The following is a 20,519-nucleotide window of genomic DNA, read 5'->3' on the forward strand; positions in this document are numbered from 1 at the left end:
TACCCAAGTAGTTTCCACTCGACCTTCAGCACCCAATTGGATGGGAGGGTTGCGAGCCTTCTTGCCTAACATGGCAACTTGAGCGACGTACCTAACATTGCAGTGTATTTGTCAACGAATGTCAAACCGAGTGATTGCAAAGGGATCGAATGGGAACATACATGACAACAAACAATGCAAACAACCCCAACCACATATTGTATTCGGCCCTATCAAAGGCTCCATGTGCAGGTGCCGAATAGTTCAAACCCGGTGGGAGCTTTGGAATAGGTGGGATGCCAGGTACCTTTGTTGGCAAGATGCCAGTTGGAGATGGAGTTGGTGCAGTAGGTTCAGTAGGAGTTGGAGCCTCAGTTGGGCTAGGAGTCTTGGGCTTTTTGTGCTTGTGGCTCTTTGTCATTGTTGATGTAATGTATACTGTACTTGTTTCTGTTGTGGTTGTTACTGATGTGAGAGTTTGAGTCTTGGTTATAGGTGGTAGCGTAGTACTCTTTGTCAGAGTTGCAGTTACCGTCCTTGTTTTCGTTTTAATGTGTGTGTGTGTATGACTTGTATGAGTGCACGGTTCTTTCAGCGGGAGCATGATAGTTGGGGCATTTTGACATCGTGTGAAGAAGAATTTTACTTGGAAGCAAAAATCAATAAAAAAGTATTTTCATACCTGTATTTCACGTGTTCGTCCTGTTTAATCACGTAGATCTTGCGTTTCGTCTTCACTAGAAAGCTCCGAGTTCCCATAAACGTTTAATACTGCATCGTTCCTTTGAAGAAACCATGAATGGCTCAAAAAGGAAGATGCATCGCACCTCTACCGCCACCAAGAGCGCTTCAAGTGCTTGCATTCCGCCCTGCTGATGTTCGTTGGCCTCAAAATCTGAAACCTGGAAGTCCATCACCGCAAATCGACTTATATCCATCGAATACCGTATGGGAGCAAGAACCATTCAAGTATCCAGACCAAGATTCAGAATCGGATTCGAATCGTGGTCCGACTGTTGCGAAGAGAAAACGCCGTGATGTCAACATTGGTGCTTCTGCGGCAGCACAAAACCAACAGCCTCCCATTCCACGTATAGAGATCTATGAATCTCCCAATCTCGCTGTAGAAAAGTCTTCAACTGTGCCGCCGAGCATCCTGGGCCAAGCACGAGTACCTCTACCTGAAGGTGCTATTCGACCACCGGAAGCCTTAATTTTTGACTCACATTTCGAATCTGGGAACCTCGCATACGTAACTCTCGATACTACCACCAGCCATTATTCCCATTATTTCCTGTCTATTCGGCCAGACATTGATACTATTGGGCACTGTCAATGGTTTTGGGTCCGAATACGAAACATGAAGAAAGACATGAAATACAGATTCAGCATCGTGAATTTCATGAAAAAGAAAACACTGTATTCAAAGGGTATGAGACCGCTAGGATATTCTTCCAAGAAACGCAGGTGGAGTCGTATTGGGAGTGATGTTCGTTATGTGGAGAATGTCGAGGCGAGGAGTCTGGGGGCACTTCCTGGCAGGCTGTGGTGTTTAGAGTTTAGTTTTGTCTTTCCAGATGATGATGATGTGTTTTACTTTGCACATTGTTATCCGTATACGTATTCTTATCTTCAGCAGTAGGTGGCAAACAAAGAGAAAAGCTGAAAATGATAACGCGTTTAACTTTGTCATTCTGTTTTTAGAACACTCAGTGGTATATTAAGCCATCCAGTACAGTCTCTACATGTCCGGCATACAGTAGTTGGACGGACTATAGCCGGGAACAAGTAAGTGCACTTGTATTTAACCCAATGTGACAGTTACCAACACGATTTATAGTCTAGACATGCTCACAATAACAGCACGCTGCGATGACCCTCAGGAACTGGCAAAACGCTGTTGCATCTTCCTAACAGCAAGAGTGCACCCTGGCGAAACAAACTCTTCATTCGTCTTGCACGGTTTCATGAAATTCATCCTCTCAGAGCACCCTGAAGCACGCTTTCTTCGAGAACACTTTGTCATCAAACTAATTCCCATGCTGAACCCCGATGGAGTTATCATTGGAAATCATCGGACGAATTTGAATGCGTGGGATATGAATCGCACATGGGGGCTAGAGAATCTCAAGCAAGAGGTTCGAGCACCTGAAATATATCTGGCAAAGCAGTGTATTCTGAAGACACAAGAGAAGAGAAGGGTGGTGTTTTACATGGATTTGCATGGGCACATGAAGAAGCTGGCTACGTTCATATATGGGTGTCGTGGGCAGGATATGAGGTGAGGAAGGATGCTTCGAAGTTCAAGCAAAATACTGTCCTGAATTGTGTTATGCTAGGTATCCCGAACGAGTCTTTCCCTATATGATGAACACTTCAGCACCAGACACATTCTTTTATCGACGTTCGACTTTCAGAATGGATAAAGGAAAAGCAGGAACATCTAGAATAGTGCTCTACAATCAAGGCATGACAAACTCCTTCACTCTCGAGACTTCTTTTTGTGGAGTCGATACATCAAACCATGGTGGATATCACTACTCTGTACCAGATTTGGAACGTATCGGACTTGAAATTGCCAAAACACTCTTTCAATACTATAAAGAGACGAAATCTATTGAGAAAATAGAGCGTGTGCTTGCGGCACGCATCGAATCTGGAGAGCAAGGATATGCTGATAACGACAAGGAAGGATCTGATGATGATGATACAGATTCTGATGATGAGCAGTTACGAACTGTTGTTGAGAAAAAGAAGAAAAAGAGGAAGAAGAGGCAGCCCGGGAAACTGAAACCGGCATCTACGAATGATGTTCGTAGTGACGCGGTGACCAAGGATACGAATGTTGTAAGTGCTTCATCCAAAGCAGTTTTCTCCTGATTTTTCTCGCATGCGGCTTGACCTGACTTTTTGTATCTCAAATAGCCAAAACGATACACAGCTTCAGCACCAGCCTCCCTCCTACCACCCATACCATCCAAAGAAATGACACCGAATCGAAGACAATCTGTCATTCGTGTCTTTAATCTTACAACCTGTGATTCCATCCTACCATCAGCAGCCTCGCCACACATACCATCAACAGAGACAATACAAGAACCACCAAAACGAGCCTTTACCATCAAAGTCGCCAAAACGCCAACACGACTCGCAAGTATACCTTCAGCGCAACCACCTCACCAAAACAAAAGCCAATCAGAAGAACATCAGCACACAAACCCAAACCTGAACAGCTCTGAAGCTATCTCTACCCGACAGATAGTCGCAACACCCACACAATCCCCATCCACAACACCACACGACTCAACAGATGCAATCACGTCCGAAGACTCATACGACGTAAGAGCTACCCAGATCAATATTGAGGGCCCGCCACCAGCTGGAACGGCACTGTCTCCGTATGAGAGGTCGGTCAAGATTGATATGAAGGGGCATGTTGATTTTAGGAATCGTAGACGGGTGACTGACATACCGTCGTCTTTGTTGCTGCCTGCTTTGCTACCAAAATAGTCAGTTATTGTATCGAATAAACTAAAGTGTTTCGGTACAAAAGATGACTCCGGTGTTGTTGTGTTGGTGTCGTTTGTGTTTAAGAGAGTTCGAGGAAAGTATCAAACATGTACAGTGGTTACAGTGATTTACCGCATTCCTTTAGAACGCTTATTGTGTCTTCATTCGTACGTTTTTTCTGCTGACAGGGCGTGATTTTCGCAACTGAATATTGAGCAACAGGAAAAGACAGCAAATGTCCTCTTCTGGAAGCGTTAAACTCTTTATTGGAAGGCCATAACGCGTAAACGAACTCGTACTCCTTCCTGCAATAGGGTGGCGTAGTCCTCACTAAGCCGTCAACTTCAAAAAACGGCAATCACAATCAAGACACAAGGGATTTGACGATGGCGGACGGGGACTACGGCAGACAAAAGAAGCTCGCTACAGTCTATGTAGTCGTAGTTGGCGGTGGTGGAGTCGGAAAAGTATGCTCTTGTGCACGTTGGTTGGTTTCAAAGAAAATGGCTATAGGACAGCGATTATAAACTTACTTGCAACCTGCTTACTACATAGTCTGCCCTGACAATCCAGTTTATACAAGCTTATTTCGTTGACGAATATGTAAGTTTGCTTTCCATCAAGGAGTCGGTGTGAGACTTGTTTGAAATCCACCATCTCAGTCCGTCTCGTCGAACGAGAAAGCGACTATGTGGAGAGGCTCGAGACACGGTTTACAAGTGTTATTGATTTAGGAAGTTGAGTTTGACTTTATTTTCTTGGCTTTTAGGATCCAACAATCGAAGACTCGTACCGAAAACAATGTACCGTAGACGATGAACTCGCCTTATTGGATGTCCTGGATACAGCCGGCCAAGAAGAATACAGTGCAATGCGAGGTACATATATGTTTGGGGTGCTGCACTTAGCTAGAGACATGTAGCAGATAGAACAGAGATACAGACCAACATGAACAACCACACAATCGTAACTAACATACCAAATCTCTCTTCCGCTCATAAATCAACACACAGAACAATACATGAGGACAGGAGAAGGATTCCTATGCGTCTACTCAATCACAAACCGAAACTCTTTTGAAGAAATAACCACCTTCTACCAACAAATCCTACGAGTAAAAGACCGAGACTATTTCCCATGTGTTCTAGTTGGCAACAAGGCTGATTTAGAATCGGAACGACAAGTGTCTGTTGAAGAGGGCAGGAAACTGGCCCGAGATATTGGGTGCAAGTTTATAGAGACGTCTGCTAAGAAGAGGTTGAATGTGGATGAGGCTTTTTATGCGTTGGTTCGTGAAGTGAGTACAGTTCTTTGGCGTTATACCTCGTTTAGTGCTATGTGATCCTAGACTGACAGAAGGTGCTTGTTTTGTTGTTAGATACGAAGGTATACACGTGAGCTTGAAAACCGCTCAGTGCATGGAAGAGCTTCGCCACATAAGAAGAAACAAAGGGACAGCAGGGTGAGGGTCAGGGCGCGACTGTTGACGAAAGTTTGAACGATCATGGACCCTGAGCTAACTTCTCGTCGTCCTTTATTAGGAACGCAAATGCCTGATCATGTAAATCTTTTTCTAGCCATAATTCATATATTTTTCTCACTTTTATTGCATAATATAATGACTCTTAGGCCAGCCGACACGTCGTTCATGTTTCGCTTCGCAGCAACGTAGAGCTTACGTGCCAACACAGCTCGCAAACATGGCAGCAACAGCAACCATTGAGATACCAATCCGTATACGACAGCTGTTATCTGTTGGATCTATTCGCGTTGTCATTGATGAACTGCTGAAATTCGTATTATTTACTAGGTCGCAAGTGCCATCGTAAGCAACGACGAAAGCATTGAAACTGACATATCCAAGCTATGCTTTACAATATTGTCTGCTTGAAACTAACAAATTGCGCTCTCTCTAGTACTGTAGATCAACTCATCAAACGCACCACCACAAATCAACCCAACAACAGTCGAAACACCAAAGCTTTACAAGTGAGCTAGTATACACCATTTTCATGCCGAGTATCATTCTAAAACTTCATTTAAACCTAGTTTTCAAACTCTTTTCAATCCGTAGCTGAGACATTGCATAATGCTCTACACGAATTCTTACATCAACCTACTGACGATACCACCACCACTACAACATCACAACTACCTACAGTATTACTGGTCTTTGGATCCAGCATCACAATGCCGAAAGAAATCTGGAGGATCTCATTACGTGACTGCTTCAAACGCGACATGCAAATCGCAGATATAAGTGAAGGCGATGTGAGGAAGATGATGATGGGGTTGGTGGATTCGTGTAGTGGGATTGACAGTCTTGAAGATCTTGGTATGTATAAATATCATGTTTGGTAAGTTGTGAATGTGTTCTGACGTTGATACAGGTCTATCAAAATGCCATATCGTAATCCATGCACCGCGTGTGCCAGATACGTGCCCAGAAGGACTGGTGACTATGGAACGATTCGCGATCAGGAAGCAGACTGTTGTGCTGGATTTGGTTTTGAGTTGTCTGGATTTGGAAGATGAGTATCCTGGTGGGGTTGAGGAGGCTGAGATGGAAGATTGGTTATATTATCGAGTCAAGATGGGGATATCTGGTATATCGAATTGAGAAGATTGTCGAAAGGGAAGTCAGGGCTTCGTTTAGAGTCGGAGGGCAGCAACAGACTAGAGTAACTTATCGTATTCACTTTGTACAGATGTATTTACTACTTTATTTGATACAAGAATGCAGTTTATTTAAAGAGTTGAGGGTGTTTGCTGCGGATATATGCTTGGAATTTGTCATTGCCTCCTATAAAGGACTTGCCACCGTCGTCACATCCTTGCCACGTGAATGGCGATGTTCGATGGGAGCTTGCTCCTGGTATCTCCTACGAAAGTAGACAGAGGGCGTTTGAGCTTCCAATTCTATATCTCCCTGTCAAGACGATCCAAACCCCGTTTTGACAGAATCTCACAATCACAGCGATGGTATATTCACCTTCTGCCAGTTAGATCTCGTAAAATCCCACGCAGGTCTACTAACTCCAATAACCTCAACCTTGACATTCGGCAGCTTTTTAAGTCTCTCGCCTAGATGTTTGGCACCCTGGAAGTGTGGGCACGAATCGAATCCGGATATGTAATAGCATGTTGGAGTGGACGATGTGTCTACCGGCGTGGTTGAGGTAGTATTTGTCAATACAGGTTGCTGTTTGGTAATCTTTGATGCTCCGATTTGAATTTCTGGTTGGTGCTGTTGAGGCTGGTCGACAGACACCACTACAGGATGAGAGTCTTGCAAGACGATACCTTTTTGGAAGATGTATGAGCCGGTATAATACACAACGACTGGGAGAATGAAAGGCAATGAGATGAAAATGTGAGTTGATGAGAATTGTGAAGGTATAACAGTTTGGCAAGGTACGGTACCGGCTGCGAATATGAGGGCTCCTATTCTAGTTAGTGTTCTTGCAGACATGCTGATTTAGTTGCTTGTTGTATATGTCTCTCGAGGTGGTGTCTTTGGAGTTTTGCAAGTCAAGTTTGGGAAGCCTGCTCGCTTCTTAGACGTAAGGCAAACTGTGACGCGTCCAATGAGCAAATGAGATTTAGTTTTGAAATTAAGCTGAACTCGCCTTCACTTCGCGGTTCCAGTTCGTGTCAGGTCTCAAGCAAGCTCTGTGCTTTAAGTATTTTTGGTGATTTTAGCAGTATGGACTAGCAGAGGACTTCCCCCTTGCGTTCGCTGAATATACGACCTGATTGAGCTTCCTTGACGCGAAAAATAGGGAGAACGATGACAACGTTGGCAGTTTGACCGTTCCATTCATTCTGAGTTTCTCGGAACGTCGTTCTTCCTGTTTTTTGAAACACAGCTTTAACAAAGATACAATACAAGGTGGAAGCTATGGGACTCAACTTGACTGGCCAAGTAGCTGTAATCACTGGAGCTTCGTCTCCTGGAGGTAAATGATGGACAAATGCTTCCCAGTGTTACAGTGTTGTTTGTGACTTTGAACGTGAATTGTGGTGGCGATGCAGTATAAATCAATGATCAAAACTGACTGCTATGCCTTATTTAGGAATCGGTTTCAATGTTGCCAAGAAACTGGTTAGCCTCGGGGCATCAGTCGTAATGACGGATGTGTTGCAAGTACGCTACTACATTTTGCCACAAGACATTCTGCGTCTGGACTAGATCAAACACTTCAACGCTTTGCATTTTCTTGTTTTCTTTTGTAGAAAGTCGGTTTGGAATCTCAAGCTGCCCTGGAAAAGGAGTTTGGTGCCAAACGTGCTCTGTTTTTACGGGCTGATATTACCCAACCTCATGAACTTGAAGGTACTTTGCGAGGCCTCAAAAATCATTAAATCAAATGCACTCAGTGACCTTATGCTTTACTTTGTGTTTGCCTTTGGATTGAATGACTTGAATGCTCAAAGCGATTTCTTGTATATAGGAGTAATTAAGGAAACGATTGCTAGATATGGACGCCTCGACATTATGATCAACAACGCAGGAGTGACGCCTATCCTGAGCCAAGAGACTCCAGGTAAACGGCTCCATCTACAGAGGAACAAAACGAAAATTATGACTTTACTAACTGAAACTTTTCTCATATCAATTACCGAAAATAAGTCTACCAGTGGAAGCGCTCAATGGACATTAATATCACGGCTGTGTATGTTTGTATTGTCGTCAAAGTTTTCCTTTTGTGAGTTTCTTTGTCACTGACGCAGTTGTTTGTTTAGAATTCACGGAACTTGGTTGGCTCTTGAAGAATCTCGTAAATCAGGTCGAAAAGTAACTATCTTGAGTACCGCAAGTGCGGCTGGGTAAGTATATTCCGGATTGTTTGTTTTTCAAGAAAACTTTTTGACGATTATTTTTCTTGAACTCGCAGCACTCTACCAACTGGTTTGACTGTATACACTGCAGGGAAATTTGGTATGGAATTCTCGTTCGTCCAGTTGATGCTGATTTGTTCAATGACTGGTTTTGGCACTTGCTCAATAATTGACAGTCTTGACCAATATTTCCTTCTCTTACAGCTGTTGTTGGATTCATGGGTAGCATGCCTCTCTACGTACATGCCTCAAAAGCCGGTGGAATTCCGTACCCTGACGGTATCAGGTTTGGATCAGTGTGTCCAGGCTCAATATTCACGCCGATCACAAATCCCCCCGTTCCAAACGGCGTGGATCCAGTTTTATTCAAAGCAAGACAGAAAGCCTACTATGACGGCATCGAGGCATTTGGAGGATGGTTGCCCATGGAGAACATTGTCGGCTGCTACATTAAACTACTCGAAGATCAGACTTTAAACGGTGCTGCATGGTAAGACAGTGCCGCTTGTTTACAAGGCCCTTTAAAAGTGCAATGAAAAGTTAACTAGATAATCGTTTACCAACCGATTTCTACCCTTTTTCAGTGAAATCACAAACCCAAAGACAAAGGAAGTCATTGTCTTGCGACACCCACATATTGATGGAACTGCGTCCGAGCGAGTACAGCAATTCTATTTGCCCGATATGAAGCCGGATTTGAATAAGCCTCTTGTCAGCAACAAGGTTGATAGAGCTAGTTTGAATTTAAAGGGCCAGGTTGCGCTAGTTACTGGATGCTCTGATCCCAATGGAATTGGATATAATGTTGCTGAAGCTTTGTTGAAGGCTGGGTGAGCTTGTATTTTTGGGTTTGGATTTTAGCGTCTCAAAGATGCCTCTGATCTAAAGGTGTTTTGTTTCTCGAATTACTAAAACATCCCAATTCTCTACTCTAGTGCCATTGTCGTAATGACTGACCTTTTAGACGCTGCAGGTCTTGAAGCTCAAGCCCACTTTGAAAAAATCTATGGATCTGGTCGTGCTCTATTCATTCGAGCAGACGTGACCCAGATTCACGAAGTCGAGGGTGTCTTCCGTGAAATCCTTCGTCGCTACAACCGTCTGGACCAAGTGATTAATAACGCAGGCCTGTTTGGCAACTTTGGAGGTATGAGCCTGATGTAATGACTTGTTTTTTGCGTATGTTCTTGCTGATTGAAAGTGATTCTTTAGACAATGTTCCATTCAGTCGATGGAAGAGAATCATTGACGTCAACTCAACGTCTGTAATTCATGTTGCATGGGAAGCGATGCAGGTTGCGCTGAAACTCAACAAGCCTGTTGTAAGTTGAAGGCATTCAAAATCTTCCTAGTCCTGTCTTTTTTTTGGTAGGTTAAAAAACTAAACTAATTCTATTGATCGCATTCAGAACATTGTCTCAACTGCGTCAGTAGCTGGAACTCATTGTTCACCTGCAGCTATCTAGTAAGTGCAAAAGAACAGCACATCGAAAATTGACCAATTGTGAACAAATCGACTGCTCACTAAATGGAATGATACTCACAATCTTTATCTATTCAGCCATGCATCGAAATGGGCTGTTACTGGTACGAACCGTTCCTTTCCGAATCAACACATTTACAACACCAAGTCTTGCAGTAGTCTCACATCTTACACATAGGAATCACTCTCTCACTCCCAATTTTCGTCCACCAACAAAAATTGATGGGATTGGCCAACTACCCCGAGGGAATGAGGTTCAACTGCGTATGTCCTGGTGTTGTGGACACGCCCATGACTCAGCCAAAATCACAGCCAGTTGTTGGCGATGGTGCTGAAGTCATGGAAGGTCTTAATACTTCTTTCTCTGCTGGTACGAATTTGATATTGCGACGACGGTAAATAATTCAAGCCATCAATGATGATTTACTGAGCACCTCTTTTTAAACTTTTTTAGGAGCCGCAACTTTTGGCGGATTCTGTCCCATGAATGAAATCGTGGACTGCTTTCTAATGGCCATACAAGATAAATCATTGAATGGATCTGCAATTCAGTATTCGGATCCTCAAGCTGGTGAGCACTTGTGGCTCTTCCTGTTTCTGAGTCTTCTGGTTTTTTTGTTTGTACCAAAATTTCTATAAGAAAGCAACTGATATCCGACTTCTGTTGACTAGGCCGAATCGTTCACAAGTACCCTCACGTCGAGGGAAACCCTACCAAGGCTGCTCTTCGTTACTACCCTGAAGAGTTAAAAGACCTCATTGCTGCTGGAAAAGCTCATTTGTGAGGATCTCACAGTAGTATTTGCCTTGTCTTTCAATAAAACAACGGATCGTGGACAAAAACAGACAATGGTTGACTCGTTGCAATTGTGTGTTCGTGTTCTCACATGCAAACGATGTTCTATTTCTACCAAGCTATCCAAAAGACCATCTTTTCACACAGGACCACACAGAACAATTCTATAGTACCAACGCTCACACTCTTCTCTTTGATTCCAGGCAAACTAGCAACATCATCCTCACCATACTAATAAATAGGACGACTTCTTTGCAACAAAAAGGCGACGGCCCTTCTCATGGCGTTGCCAGAGCATCAGCAGCTGTAATGGTGTCCTTCATGCATTCAAATAACCAAAAAAACCGTCCACAGATACCCTAATCGAACGACGACATTCAACACCGTCACTCGATGATTTCTGAACTGGTGTTGAATAAAGATGATGTGCCTTGAGACCATTTTCTGAGATTATGCGACGGTTAGTCAGCAGCAAGATACGAAGGCTAGAAGTAAAAACAATTAGCCGTGACCTGGTCGTAGAGTAGTTTGCCCACACTGATCAATCATGAGCCATCTTTATTAGATCACAAAATCAGACGTTAGAAAAGACCAGTCTTTTAAACGTACCTCCATCAATCAAACCCACAGCAATAAGCAGTCCACAGCCCACATCCAATTGAACAACACCAAACACAACCAAACCCTATTAAAGCACATGCAAACAATTCTATATTATGTAGTAAGCTATACAAATAACACCCTTCACCCAACACGAGAATTCAACTGTCCCAACGCTTCCCCACTCTTCTCCTTAATATCCGGCAAACCAGCAACAACCCTCACCAATACACGAGCTTCAATACTCTCATCCTTACTCACTTCCACATTCGTTCGTCTCGACGGTGCAGCCATACTACTGGTACTGCTACCACCCATCCCCAACAATCGTCTCAAAACACCAACATGAGCGGATAATCCCAATATTGTCTCACTACCTGATACCATATATTGCGTTGCAAGACCAGCAGCGGCGGTAATGTGCCCTGCGACAGTCAAATCCGCAATCGTTGCTGATACGATGGCACGACGACATTCAATAGTGTCACTCATTTGTGGAGTGGTGTCTAATAGCGAGGTTGTGACTAGAGACCATAGTGGTGATATGACTAGTTGAGATGCTAGACCACGTCCACATGCCATCAAGAATACGAGACGTGTGAACATATTTCTGGGTGGCAATGACTTTGACGTGGACGTGGTCTTGTATGCTCCAAGGGCTTCGACCGTCGTAGATACTATTGATTGTCGATCAGACAAGAAGCCATGTAAGAGATGCTGAATTGGATCTTGACCATTCAGCAAATTCAAGAGTTGCGCTTCAACCTATATCGAGTGAAGAGGAGTGTTATGTAGGGACGTTGCCGTTTCACTTCCACTTGAGATATCTTTTTTTACCTCTTCGGACAAAATACCATCAGACGGCAGCGACAACCTAGCTTCCAGCAAGAGCTGATACTCTGACCCCTCAGCGAACTTGAGCAATACATCACGCCAACAATTTATAATATACTCGGCATTGACTGATTCTGTCTGTGACCACCCTTCCAGTAAAGTCAACAGAGACTGAGAAGTCGACGTGTTTCGTGCTGACTGTAGCAAATTTACAAACAAGGCACGACGTGACTCGGGTGTCTCAGCATCAGTGGACGAGATCTATCATTGCTGGTGGTTAGCTTGATGTTTTTTGGGGACTGGCGATCAAAACTTACATCCATTCCAAATGATTCTTTTACAAGTGCGGCCATCTTAGCCTGCTGCAGCTTCTGAACAACAGATGTATCTCCTGGATAGTTCTGCGAATCAAAGCCAATAATTAAAAAGCGCCCAAAAATGCTTGCTCATTTCTAAAGCAATCACCTTTTCAATAATATCAGCACAAGCCAGCTTAACACCTGGATCCACATTCGAATCCTCCATCAACCTGACAACCTCATCACGCATTATGAGTTCAACTTTAGTCAACGACGCTTCAATACCAGACTCTGTATTCCATCCTCCTCCTTCGACATCATCATCTCCAAACACAACGCATTGAGTGACGGCTTGAATGACCCCCTCGGCTCTTTCCACATCCTCCAGAGATTTAGATTTAAGAATATCTCGCAGTACTCGTTGATATATTTGGCATACATCTATGGGTACGTCCAGAGTAGAGGCTAATGTGGCCAAACCGTAGACGAGATGAGGTGACGTTTTATCCAGAATCAGGGACACGATCACTTCTGAAAGCTGAATGAGAAAAAAATGAGCACAGGTTGCTACAAAAACGCGAAGACGCTAAGTTGCTTACATTCTCTCGATTATTCGTAGCAGTCCATTCAATCTTTTCCATCATCATGGCCGAAAGCTTTTCCTCCGTCGATGGATCAGAAAGTTTGGACACGGAATGAATAAAATGCAATTGCTGATATATGGAATGAAGCGAGTCCAAATCTGCAGTCTCGCCATCAGACAAGGTCAAGGCATGCTCGATGAGTTGAAGACGAGCAGAAACCGACAATACACGAGTGAGAGCAAGGTCGTGTACTACTTCACCGGCGTCGTGAAGAGATAGTTGAGGTAGCATTTCGTCGATCTCATCGATGATCCTGTAACAAAAAAAGTCAATGGTGACTGAAAGAATGTCCATATGACGAGGTAAATTCTCTTACACATTCGAATCGTTGGCACTCCCTATAGCAGCTTGCAAATTGGCAACATGTGCGCGATAAAGCAGATGCGCTACATCCTTGACTTGTGTATCAGATCGAGCATATTCAGCTTCATCAGGAAACACGGATTCGGGTTGCAAATCCAACATCCTAGAGCCAAAAAACAAGGTTTGTGAGAAGCATGTATTACAAGGTTCCACAATCCTTGTATACCTTGGAAGCAACTCTACAAGCGCATCAGCAAACTCTCTAGTTGGAGTCGTCTTCCACAAATCCAAATATCCCGATGCGCCCGTCGAATTGAGTTTGATAACCAATCGCAAATCCTTTTGCACAAAGTCTGTACGTGCAGCAAGATCTTCAGCAAGAGCAACTCTCCATGCAAGTCGTGCAGAGAGGTCAGGATCCTATCAAAACATTACACAATATGTTAGAAAGTAAAAAAGCACTCATCACCAGTCTCAACACTCACAGTTGAGTCGACACAACGTCTAATTAGTCCATATAACAGCACTAGACGTTCATGATCATTCACAGCGATATCAGAATGAAGCACTCTCAAACATTGCAACGTCTGAGCAGTATCTCTCATAAGCCGTTCTCGAACAGCATTGATTCGTGATCTTAGAACCGATACCGGCAATTGCTTCTGACGAAAGAGCCAGCAAATGTGGTGAATGCATATCTATAGAGTGTGCGATAACTGAGGTGAGTAAATGATAAGAAACGTAGCAAAGAATAATTTACTCACATCGTAAATCCCAACACCAAACTGCTCTGCAGACTTAATCGCATCCGCGAGACCACTAACTTCCACAGTCTCAGCCAGTGCTAACAAAGATTCTCGACGGTATTGTGGATCATTGGAAAACTTGTCAGCATCTACACCCTTCCTACTTGCGACTTCCTAAGACATTGAATATAGTGTGAGAATCACTGTATGAAGAGACGAGATGAGATTCACCTTCACAACAGACTGCTGGCGCCGATCTTTAGCACGTTCAGAACATATTAACCCATGATCTAAACTCTCCTTAGCCATCTTCCACGCATCAACCGGCTGCTCAGATTTGCCAGCAAGTACTTGCTTTAAAGCTTGACCAGCCAAAGCAATTGCAGAAGGTGTATATAATGCGATATCTTGAATCGCTGATGGTGATTCGGCTGAGGTCAAGCCCAGTACAGCTCGTAAAGCATAAGCGTATATAGCGAATTGCTCGTTATAGGTTGTTGGAGGAATTGTATCAAAGAAGGAATCCATTTGTGATATCTAAGCCACAAAAAACGGTGATATACACGCAACAAGCGGAATGAAAGTAATTGCATCCTACCTCGATATTCAGAAGAGACACCAACGCCAAAGCAGCATCCGACTTCCATGCAGCCTGAGCCAAATCAAGTGCACTAATACGTGATGATGCTCCAGTCTCCAGTGACCCGGCTTGAATGAATTTGGCCACCGATTTAGAATCCTCACTTTGAGCAAGAGACTCGATTCTCGTCAACAATTTAATCATATTAAGACGTCGAATTCTCTTGTCGTCTCGATCAGCATCACAGGTATACACATCCACACTGGAGGTTGTGAGTGGTTTTTGATAGAATTCGTTTATGATCAGCCCATCAGACTGAGGACTAGTGTCTGACGGTAACGCATTCAAGACTTTGTCTGCCATATCTGTAAAATCGGTGGGAGCGTCATACCCTAGATATTTCACAAACTCCGATTCAACAGCTGCCCGACTCCAAGAATCCAGAGCATCGCCAATTCGAGATGGCGGACACAGTGCAGTTACATGGCCAAGAAGTTTAATCTTGTCATTAACGTCAGGATATTTAGGATGCGTTGATAGTCGATAACAGACCTGCCAAACAGCATCAATGACTTGCGTTTCAGGAACCATAAGTACTAGCCCGTTACATTGGGTTGTAGCGACTTCCCAATTTTCGGAATCTATGGCTGTATCAGCTATATATGATCGTACTCGGATTTCCGTCAACAATGAATCTGATTTCGGAGGGGACAGTTTACGGGCTATGTCAAGCCATTTTTCAGCGTTTCCAATCGTATTGGGAGAAGCCTTGAGAGCTTTTGGTATCAAGGCGATACGATCGGTCGACATGCGAATCTGCATAGGTAGAATCTCGAGATCGGCTATACGGGATAAAGCATGGGTGGCTTCAATCAAGTCCATTTCTGATCTTATCCGCGATTTACTTGGCAAGATACGAAGGCTAAAAATGAAAACGTCAGACATCTTAGCGACTTAGTGATCGCTATTTTTTTTTGTTTCGTCACTCACCAATCATAAGCCATCTTCATCAAACCCAGCGTCATATCACCGGACTCTGCATTATCATAAAATTCACGACTAGCATCCAATATCAGAGTTTCAATTTCTTCCTCTGATAATGGTGGCATGTCCTTGACTCCAGAAACCAAGTCTCGTACTAGTCCAAAGCCTAATTTTCGAGCAAACAAAACATCAATCAGATGAGAACTATATATCATCGTATCACCGCATAACTTACGTCCAGCACTAAGAGCAACAGCAATAAACTGCCGATAAATCTCATCCAACTCAACAAGACCCAATACACCCAAAGCTCTCAACTCCATCATATCGTCAAACAAGGCCTTCCAGACAGTATCACTAACATCCGTCTTTCCCAACGCAGATGCAGAATCATCTCTAGCAAAACGACGTACAAGTTGTGTACAAAGTGCCTTTTGTTGAGCGACATGATCACTGACAGATGACAGCCAAGATAGAGCTTTGGGGACCTTGTGTCGGGCTAGGATACGAATAGCAGCAAGATGACATTTCAAGACTTCTAGCCGGACATTCAAGTCATCTAGAAGTGCTTCATCTTGAGAGTCGTCAACCGAGCCAATCTCGTTCAGTGCACCGATTTCATATAAATCAGGTGCACATGCTGCGAGGCGTTCTAGCATAGATAGCGGGACCGTCTCCGTAGCTAAATATGCGGTTTCAAGGACAATTTGGGCTTGAATGATTCGTGACTGAATTACTCGTTTGTCTATAGGCGCTTCATCTGCTGAAATTTCTAGGATTCGTACAGCTAAATCCATCCCTTCTTTACCCTCTGTAGCTTTGGAGACAATCCAATCACCAAAGACTCGAGCGCTATCTCCTGCAATACCTCGTTTTCGTCGTTTGAGGTTTGCTCGTTGTAAGAAGGGAGCTACAAATCGACGAGCTACTTCTAGCAATTCAAATCCGAGACTCATAAACATTCCGATTATATCAAGTTCAGAAGCAGTTTCCATTGTTGACAGATTCAGGTTGACTACGTCGCTGGAGCCTGGCGAGTATCGTTCGTATATAAGTGTGGATAGATTCGTCAAATCCCAGACCAGTTCATTCAAATCATATCGACTGGTGCTCATTTTAGCTAATTCCAAAGCTAGATTGGGCAATCCTGCTGCTTCTACGAACCGAATTCTACCGACAAGCCAATCTCGTACATTCGGTACGGTTATTTGAGTACGTTGAATGACTGATAGCGTTAAAGGAGGCTTCCAGTCGACTATAGACAACACCGAAGGAGACTCAGACCAATCGGATTTACGCCAAGGCATGACGATATACGGTACTTCAACAGTATTCTGGAATTGAGGTAGCAGACGATAATAGCTAGTTGGTGCGGTACTTCCAGGTAACAATTCCAGTAATGACATGCGATAAGGTAATATTTGATGACCATGCCGAGTCAGCAAGGCTTCCAATGCTGTACAATTCCCATCTAGGGCAAATCCCACAGCAAGATCAAGTATAGAGAGACCACGAAACCAGCCATAGTGCTCGCCATAGTCAGGAAGACCAGCGTCGACGTATATAGACTCGTGCGTATCGAGAAGGTCGAGGAAATACCATAATTGGATACGATGTCCACACATTTCTATGCTATTTGGTAGTCGTCTCAATACATCGTCTGCGTTGAAGGCACTGGTTATTTTGATGCCATGTTTTAACAGAGCTCGTGTGGCACCAGGTGTTGTGCCTACTCGTGATTTACAAGTGTTCAACACCCACTCGACATCCTTGATTCGAGCTAAATATGATTTTATAGTTGTTTCGTCAACTGGAGCATCCAGCCATTGAGCTTTTCGTAATGACTCTTCACTTAGGCCAAATCGTTTGACTAGTTCTGAGGCTAGTTCGTATTGTTTCCTATCTATACATTTCGTCAAGCAATCTAGTGGGGTCAATGTAGTCAACCTGACCAGATTAAATCTTCTTTGAGTGACGGTAATCAATTCTCCCTCCTGATCTTTTTCTTTTCCGTCTAGATTTTCATCATTGAGTCGCAAATCTGATTGGATGACTTCCATTTTGGCTCCATGAATCCTCAATAATGTACACGCTGTTTGCACCTCTAGCACGAGCAAGCCATTGGAAGTTGGTCCTGATATACTGCAGTGAGGCAGGAATCGTTCTCGAGATACGAGTGACAAGGACGGTACATGATTAAAGGTAACGGCCCCGTCATCGAATACCAGACCTACTACAGATTCTGACATCCATGATATAGACGATACTTTGGAGTTATCATTGACATCAGCCATCTTTGACAATTCTGATGTCGTCCATTCCTTTACAAGTCTAAAGTGTCGTGCTTCCCATAATCGTACATAGCCACCAGCATCGACTGCAAACAAGCGACTACAGTCTGGTGACAAGGCGAGATGATGCACCATATCTGCAATAACCTCTTTGATGGCCGGAGCGCCCCTAAATGCGTTTTTGAGACTAGAGAACAAACTACGTCCGTCACTTCTTTCACTGGATTTCGTGCCATCTGATTCTTGAGAGTATGGTGCTGTGGGTATCAAGCTCCAAGCAGATACAGATTTTGATGATTCATGAGGTGCATTATGTTGGTGTTGTATTTGTGAGGTTGTTGCGTCCAGGTGGGTTCGAGGAGGTTGACCTCCTAGATATAATATAAACGTATCTGGATCAAATACAACTGCAGCAATCCATGCATGACGGTGTCTAAAGGATAATTTACGCCAGTATACTATGGACGATGGTCGACCTTGACTTCGTTTAGAGATTCGAACTACGTCCTGCTTGGTTTCTATCAGGCCGTCCAAGTTGATGAGATAGCTTCTGGCCGATGCCATATACGATACGACGACGAGCTGATGATCATAAGTGGCTCCGTCATGTGATACTGGTTGTTGCAATTTAAAGAATGCAAACCCAGCGACTGGATCCGAGATCTTTTCATGTTTTATAACGGCAACTTCTGTGGCATCATCCAGTAAGACATGTATGGTACCATTACTCTCTGAGCAGGCTACTATTTGAGAGTCAGACGACCATGCCAGCTGTCTCCAAGCAAGCGCCGAGTCTTTGACACCGAATTCTCTGACATGGACATTGGAAGCTGGATTTAAGCACGATCTTATTTCAATACGATCGTCTAGCAAGACAGCGACTTTGGCTCCATCAGGAGAAACAGCCAACTTCCATGGTCCCCTCTGCGATTCTATGAGACTGACTACACCAGGCGATATACTACCAAACTGACTAGTTATGGTATCGTTTGTTGTGAATAATATACGCGTAAACCAAGCTACAATGTAGTGGAAGAGCGAGACTAAAAATACCCAAATGTCGTGATCTCTTATGATAGAAGGGAGTGATGCTGGTGATGCTGTGGTGTATTTCGTGGAAGTAGGATGCCGATCACCATCAGGGAGCCATTCCGTGACTGGAACAAGCTCGTATAATAGTTCAGACATGTCTTGAAGTGCCTATTCTTCACAAAGATCGGATGTTGTGAAAGTGTTAGTTTTGTTCTGACCTTGCACGAGAACATTGGAAGCTCAATAACACGTAAACTGGTGCTTACCAATGCTCTGAATATATTGGAATCTACTCCAACCTCTTGGATTTACTCTCTTCGTGAGCTTTCATTGTTTTCATTTGACTTGAACGGTTTCAGGAAATTGGCAGCGGAAGCACGTTGGACGTGATTCAGCTAGTTTACATCTTTATTCCGCGTGTATTGTGTGTACGCGTACGTAGTCCGAGAACTATTGAGCTTAGCATGCTCTCTCACTCGTCCAAGTGACAGCTCATATGAGCTCCACGAAACAATTCTGGTCATTGGGCAATCGAGTTTGCTTAATGGACGCTATTGCGTGAGAGTTTACAGCTTTTGCGATCGTAAGTGAAGCGTATTTTATTGTTATTATGATCTTGAAAGTAACATATTTGCAATATTAGGATCTCCTGTGTTTTTTGGAGTTGGAACGGCCTTCTTGTTCCCAGTTCTACTGCTTGGAGAGTTCAGAATACTCCAATACGATGGACGTTATGATTCATAACAAAATAATTTCAAATTGTCGCCAACTTTGCATCCAGGATATTTTTTGCTGTGTCTCAACACAGAATCACCTTTTTTGATAGAATTCAGACCCTAGACATTCATAAGAATTCACTGCATCAGGATTGCAGACTCTCAAACACTCCAAGGCTTTGGGAGTACGATCTCTCAGGAGCCAGCAGCATCGATTCGTGACTTGAAAACCGAGAGAGCCAATTGTTTCCGACGGAATGTGGGGTATGAAAATCCGCACATAAGCAACAGGTGTCCACCAGCAAATGAGCGAGGAGCAAAAAAAAAATACTCGTCTTGTTGGAGCTCAAAAATAATGCACCGTCAGCCAGTCCATTAACTTGCACCCTCTCAACCCCTGTTAACCGAGATTATCAATGGTATTGTGGATCATTCGAGAACTAGGTCACCATCTAAACCCTTATATGCAACGTCCCAAGGATTATTTGGGAATGTGTGATATTTTGACATGTTTGTCAACGTTCATAACAACTTGCTGACGCCGATTTTGAGAGCGTTCAGCGAATTGTACTGAATAATCTAAGCTCTCGTTGGCCACCTTCCAAACATTACTGGATTTATCAACGAGTGATTGTTTTAGAAGGTGAGAAGTGACAAGGCAAAGCAACATTCGAATCTCAATAAGACGTCAACTAGTGCTTACCAGTGCTCTGAATATAATGAGATCTTACTCCAGCCGCATACATTTACACTTTCCTTGGTTTCAATAGATTCAGATTTTGAAGAGTTGGAGGAAACGTGCAGTAAAAGCTCTATCAGTTGGACGTGATTTACCTGGATTAAATCCATTTGCCGCGTATTTACACGTACAATTGCGAGA

The 20,519-nt window shown here is 43.6% G+C and overlaps 4 protein-coding genes across 4 annotated transcripts; 2 read left to right on the forward strand and 2 right to left on the reverse strand.

Annotated features, from left to right (window-relative positions):
* Positions 1–778: 778 nt before the first annotated feature.
* Positions 779–3,489, forward strand: SmJEL517_g01991 (uncharacterized protein; the record flags this gene model as incomplete). The annotated part of the gene is made up of 5 exons (XM_031167919.1): positions 779–1,617; positions 1,684–1,767; positions 1,820–2,260; positions 2,319–2,826; positions 2,905–3,489. The coding sequence occupies 5 exons, from the start codon at positions 779–781 to the stop codon at positions 3,487–3,489; spliced, it is 2,457 nt and encodes an 818-aa protein (XP_031026233.1).
* Positions 3,490–3,875: 386 nt separating this feature from the next.
* SmJEL517_g01992 (uncharacterized protein) lies at positions 3,876–6,109 on the forward strand (the record flags this gene model as incomplete). The annotated part of the gene is made up of 8 exons (XM_031167920.1): positions 3,876–3,956; positions 4,045–4,092; positions 4,259–4,367; positions 4,503–4,790; positions 5,119–5,314; positions 5,406–5,478; positions 5,539–5,824; positions 5,880–6,109. The coding sequence occupies 8 exons, from the start codon at positions 3,876–3,878 to the stop codon at positions 6,107–6,109; spliced, it is 1,311 nt and encodes a 436-aa protein (XP_031026231.1).
* A 124-nt stretch (positions 6,110–6,233) lies between these two features.
* On the reverse strand, positions 6,234–6,961 carry SmJEL517_g01993 (uncharacterized protein; the record flags this gene model as incomplete). Its single annotated transcript, XM_031167921.1, has 3 exons — positions 6,234–6,371; positions 6,482–6,831; positions 6,913–6,961. 3 exons carry the CDS (start codon positions 6,959–6,961, stop codon positions 6,234–6,236), a joined length of 537 nt encoding a protein of 178 aa, XP_031026236.1.
* A 4,393-nt stretch (positions 6,962–11,354) lies between these two features.
* SmJEL517_g01994 (uncharacterized protein) lies at positions 11,355–19,079 on the reverse strand (the record flags this gene model as incomplete). Its single annotated transcript, XM_031167922.1, has 13 exons — positions 11,355–11,975; positions 12,048–12,305; positions 12,362–12,445; positions 12,510–12,881; positions 12,943–13,240; positions 13,304–13,453; positions 13,517–13,710; positions 13,776–13,988; positions 14,055–14,210; positions 14,268–14,573; positions 14,635–15,538; positions 15,607–15,766; positions 15,836–19,079. 13 exons carry the CDS (start codon positions 19,077–19,079, stop codon positions 11,355–11,357), a joined length of 6,960 nt encoding a protein of 2,319 aa, XP_031026237.1.
* Between the last annotated feature and the right edge of the window lie 1,440 nt (positions 19,080–20,519).

This window comes from Synchytrium microbalum (assembly GCF_006535985.1).
Source record: "Synchytrium microbalum strain JEL517 chromosome Unknown SmJEL517_scf0007, whole genome shotgun sequence".
NCBI lineage: Eukaryota > Fungi > Chytridiomycota > Chytridiomycetes > Synchytriales > Synchytriaceae > Synchytrium > Synchytrium microbalum.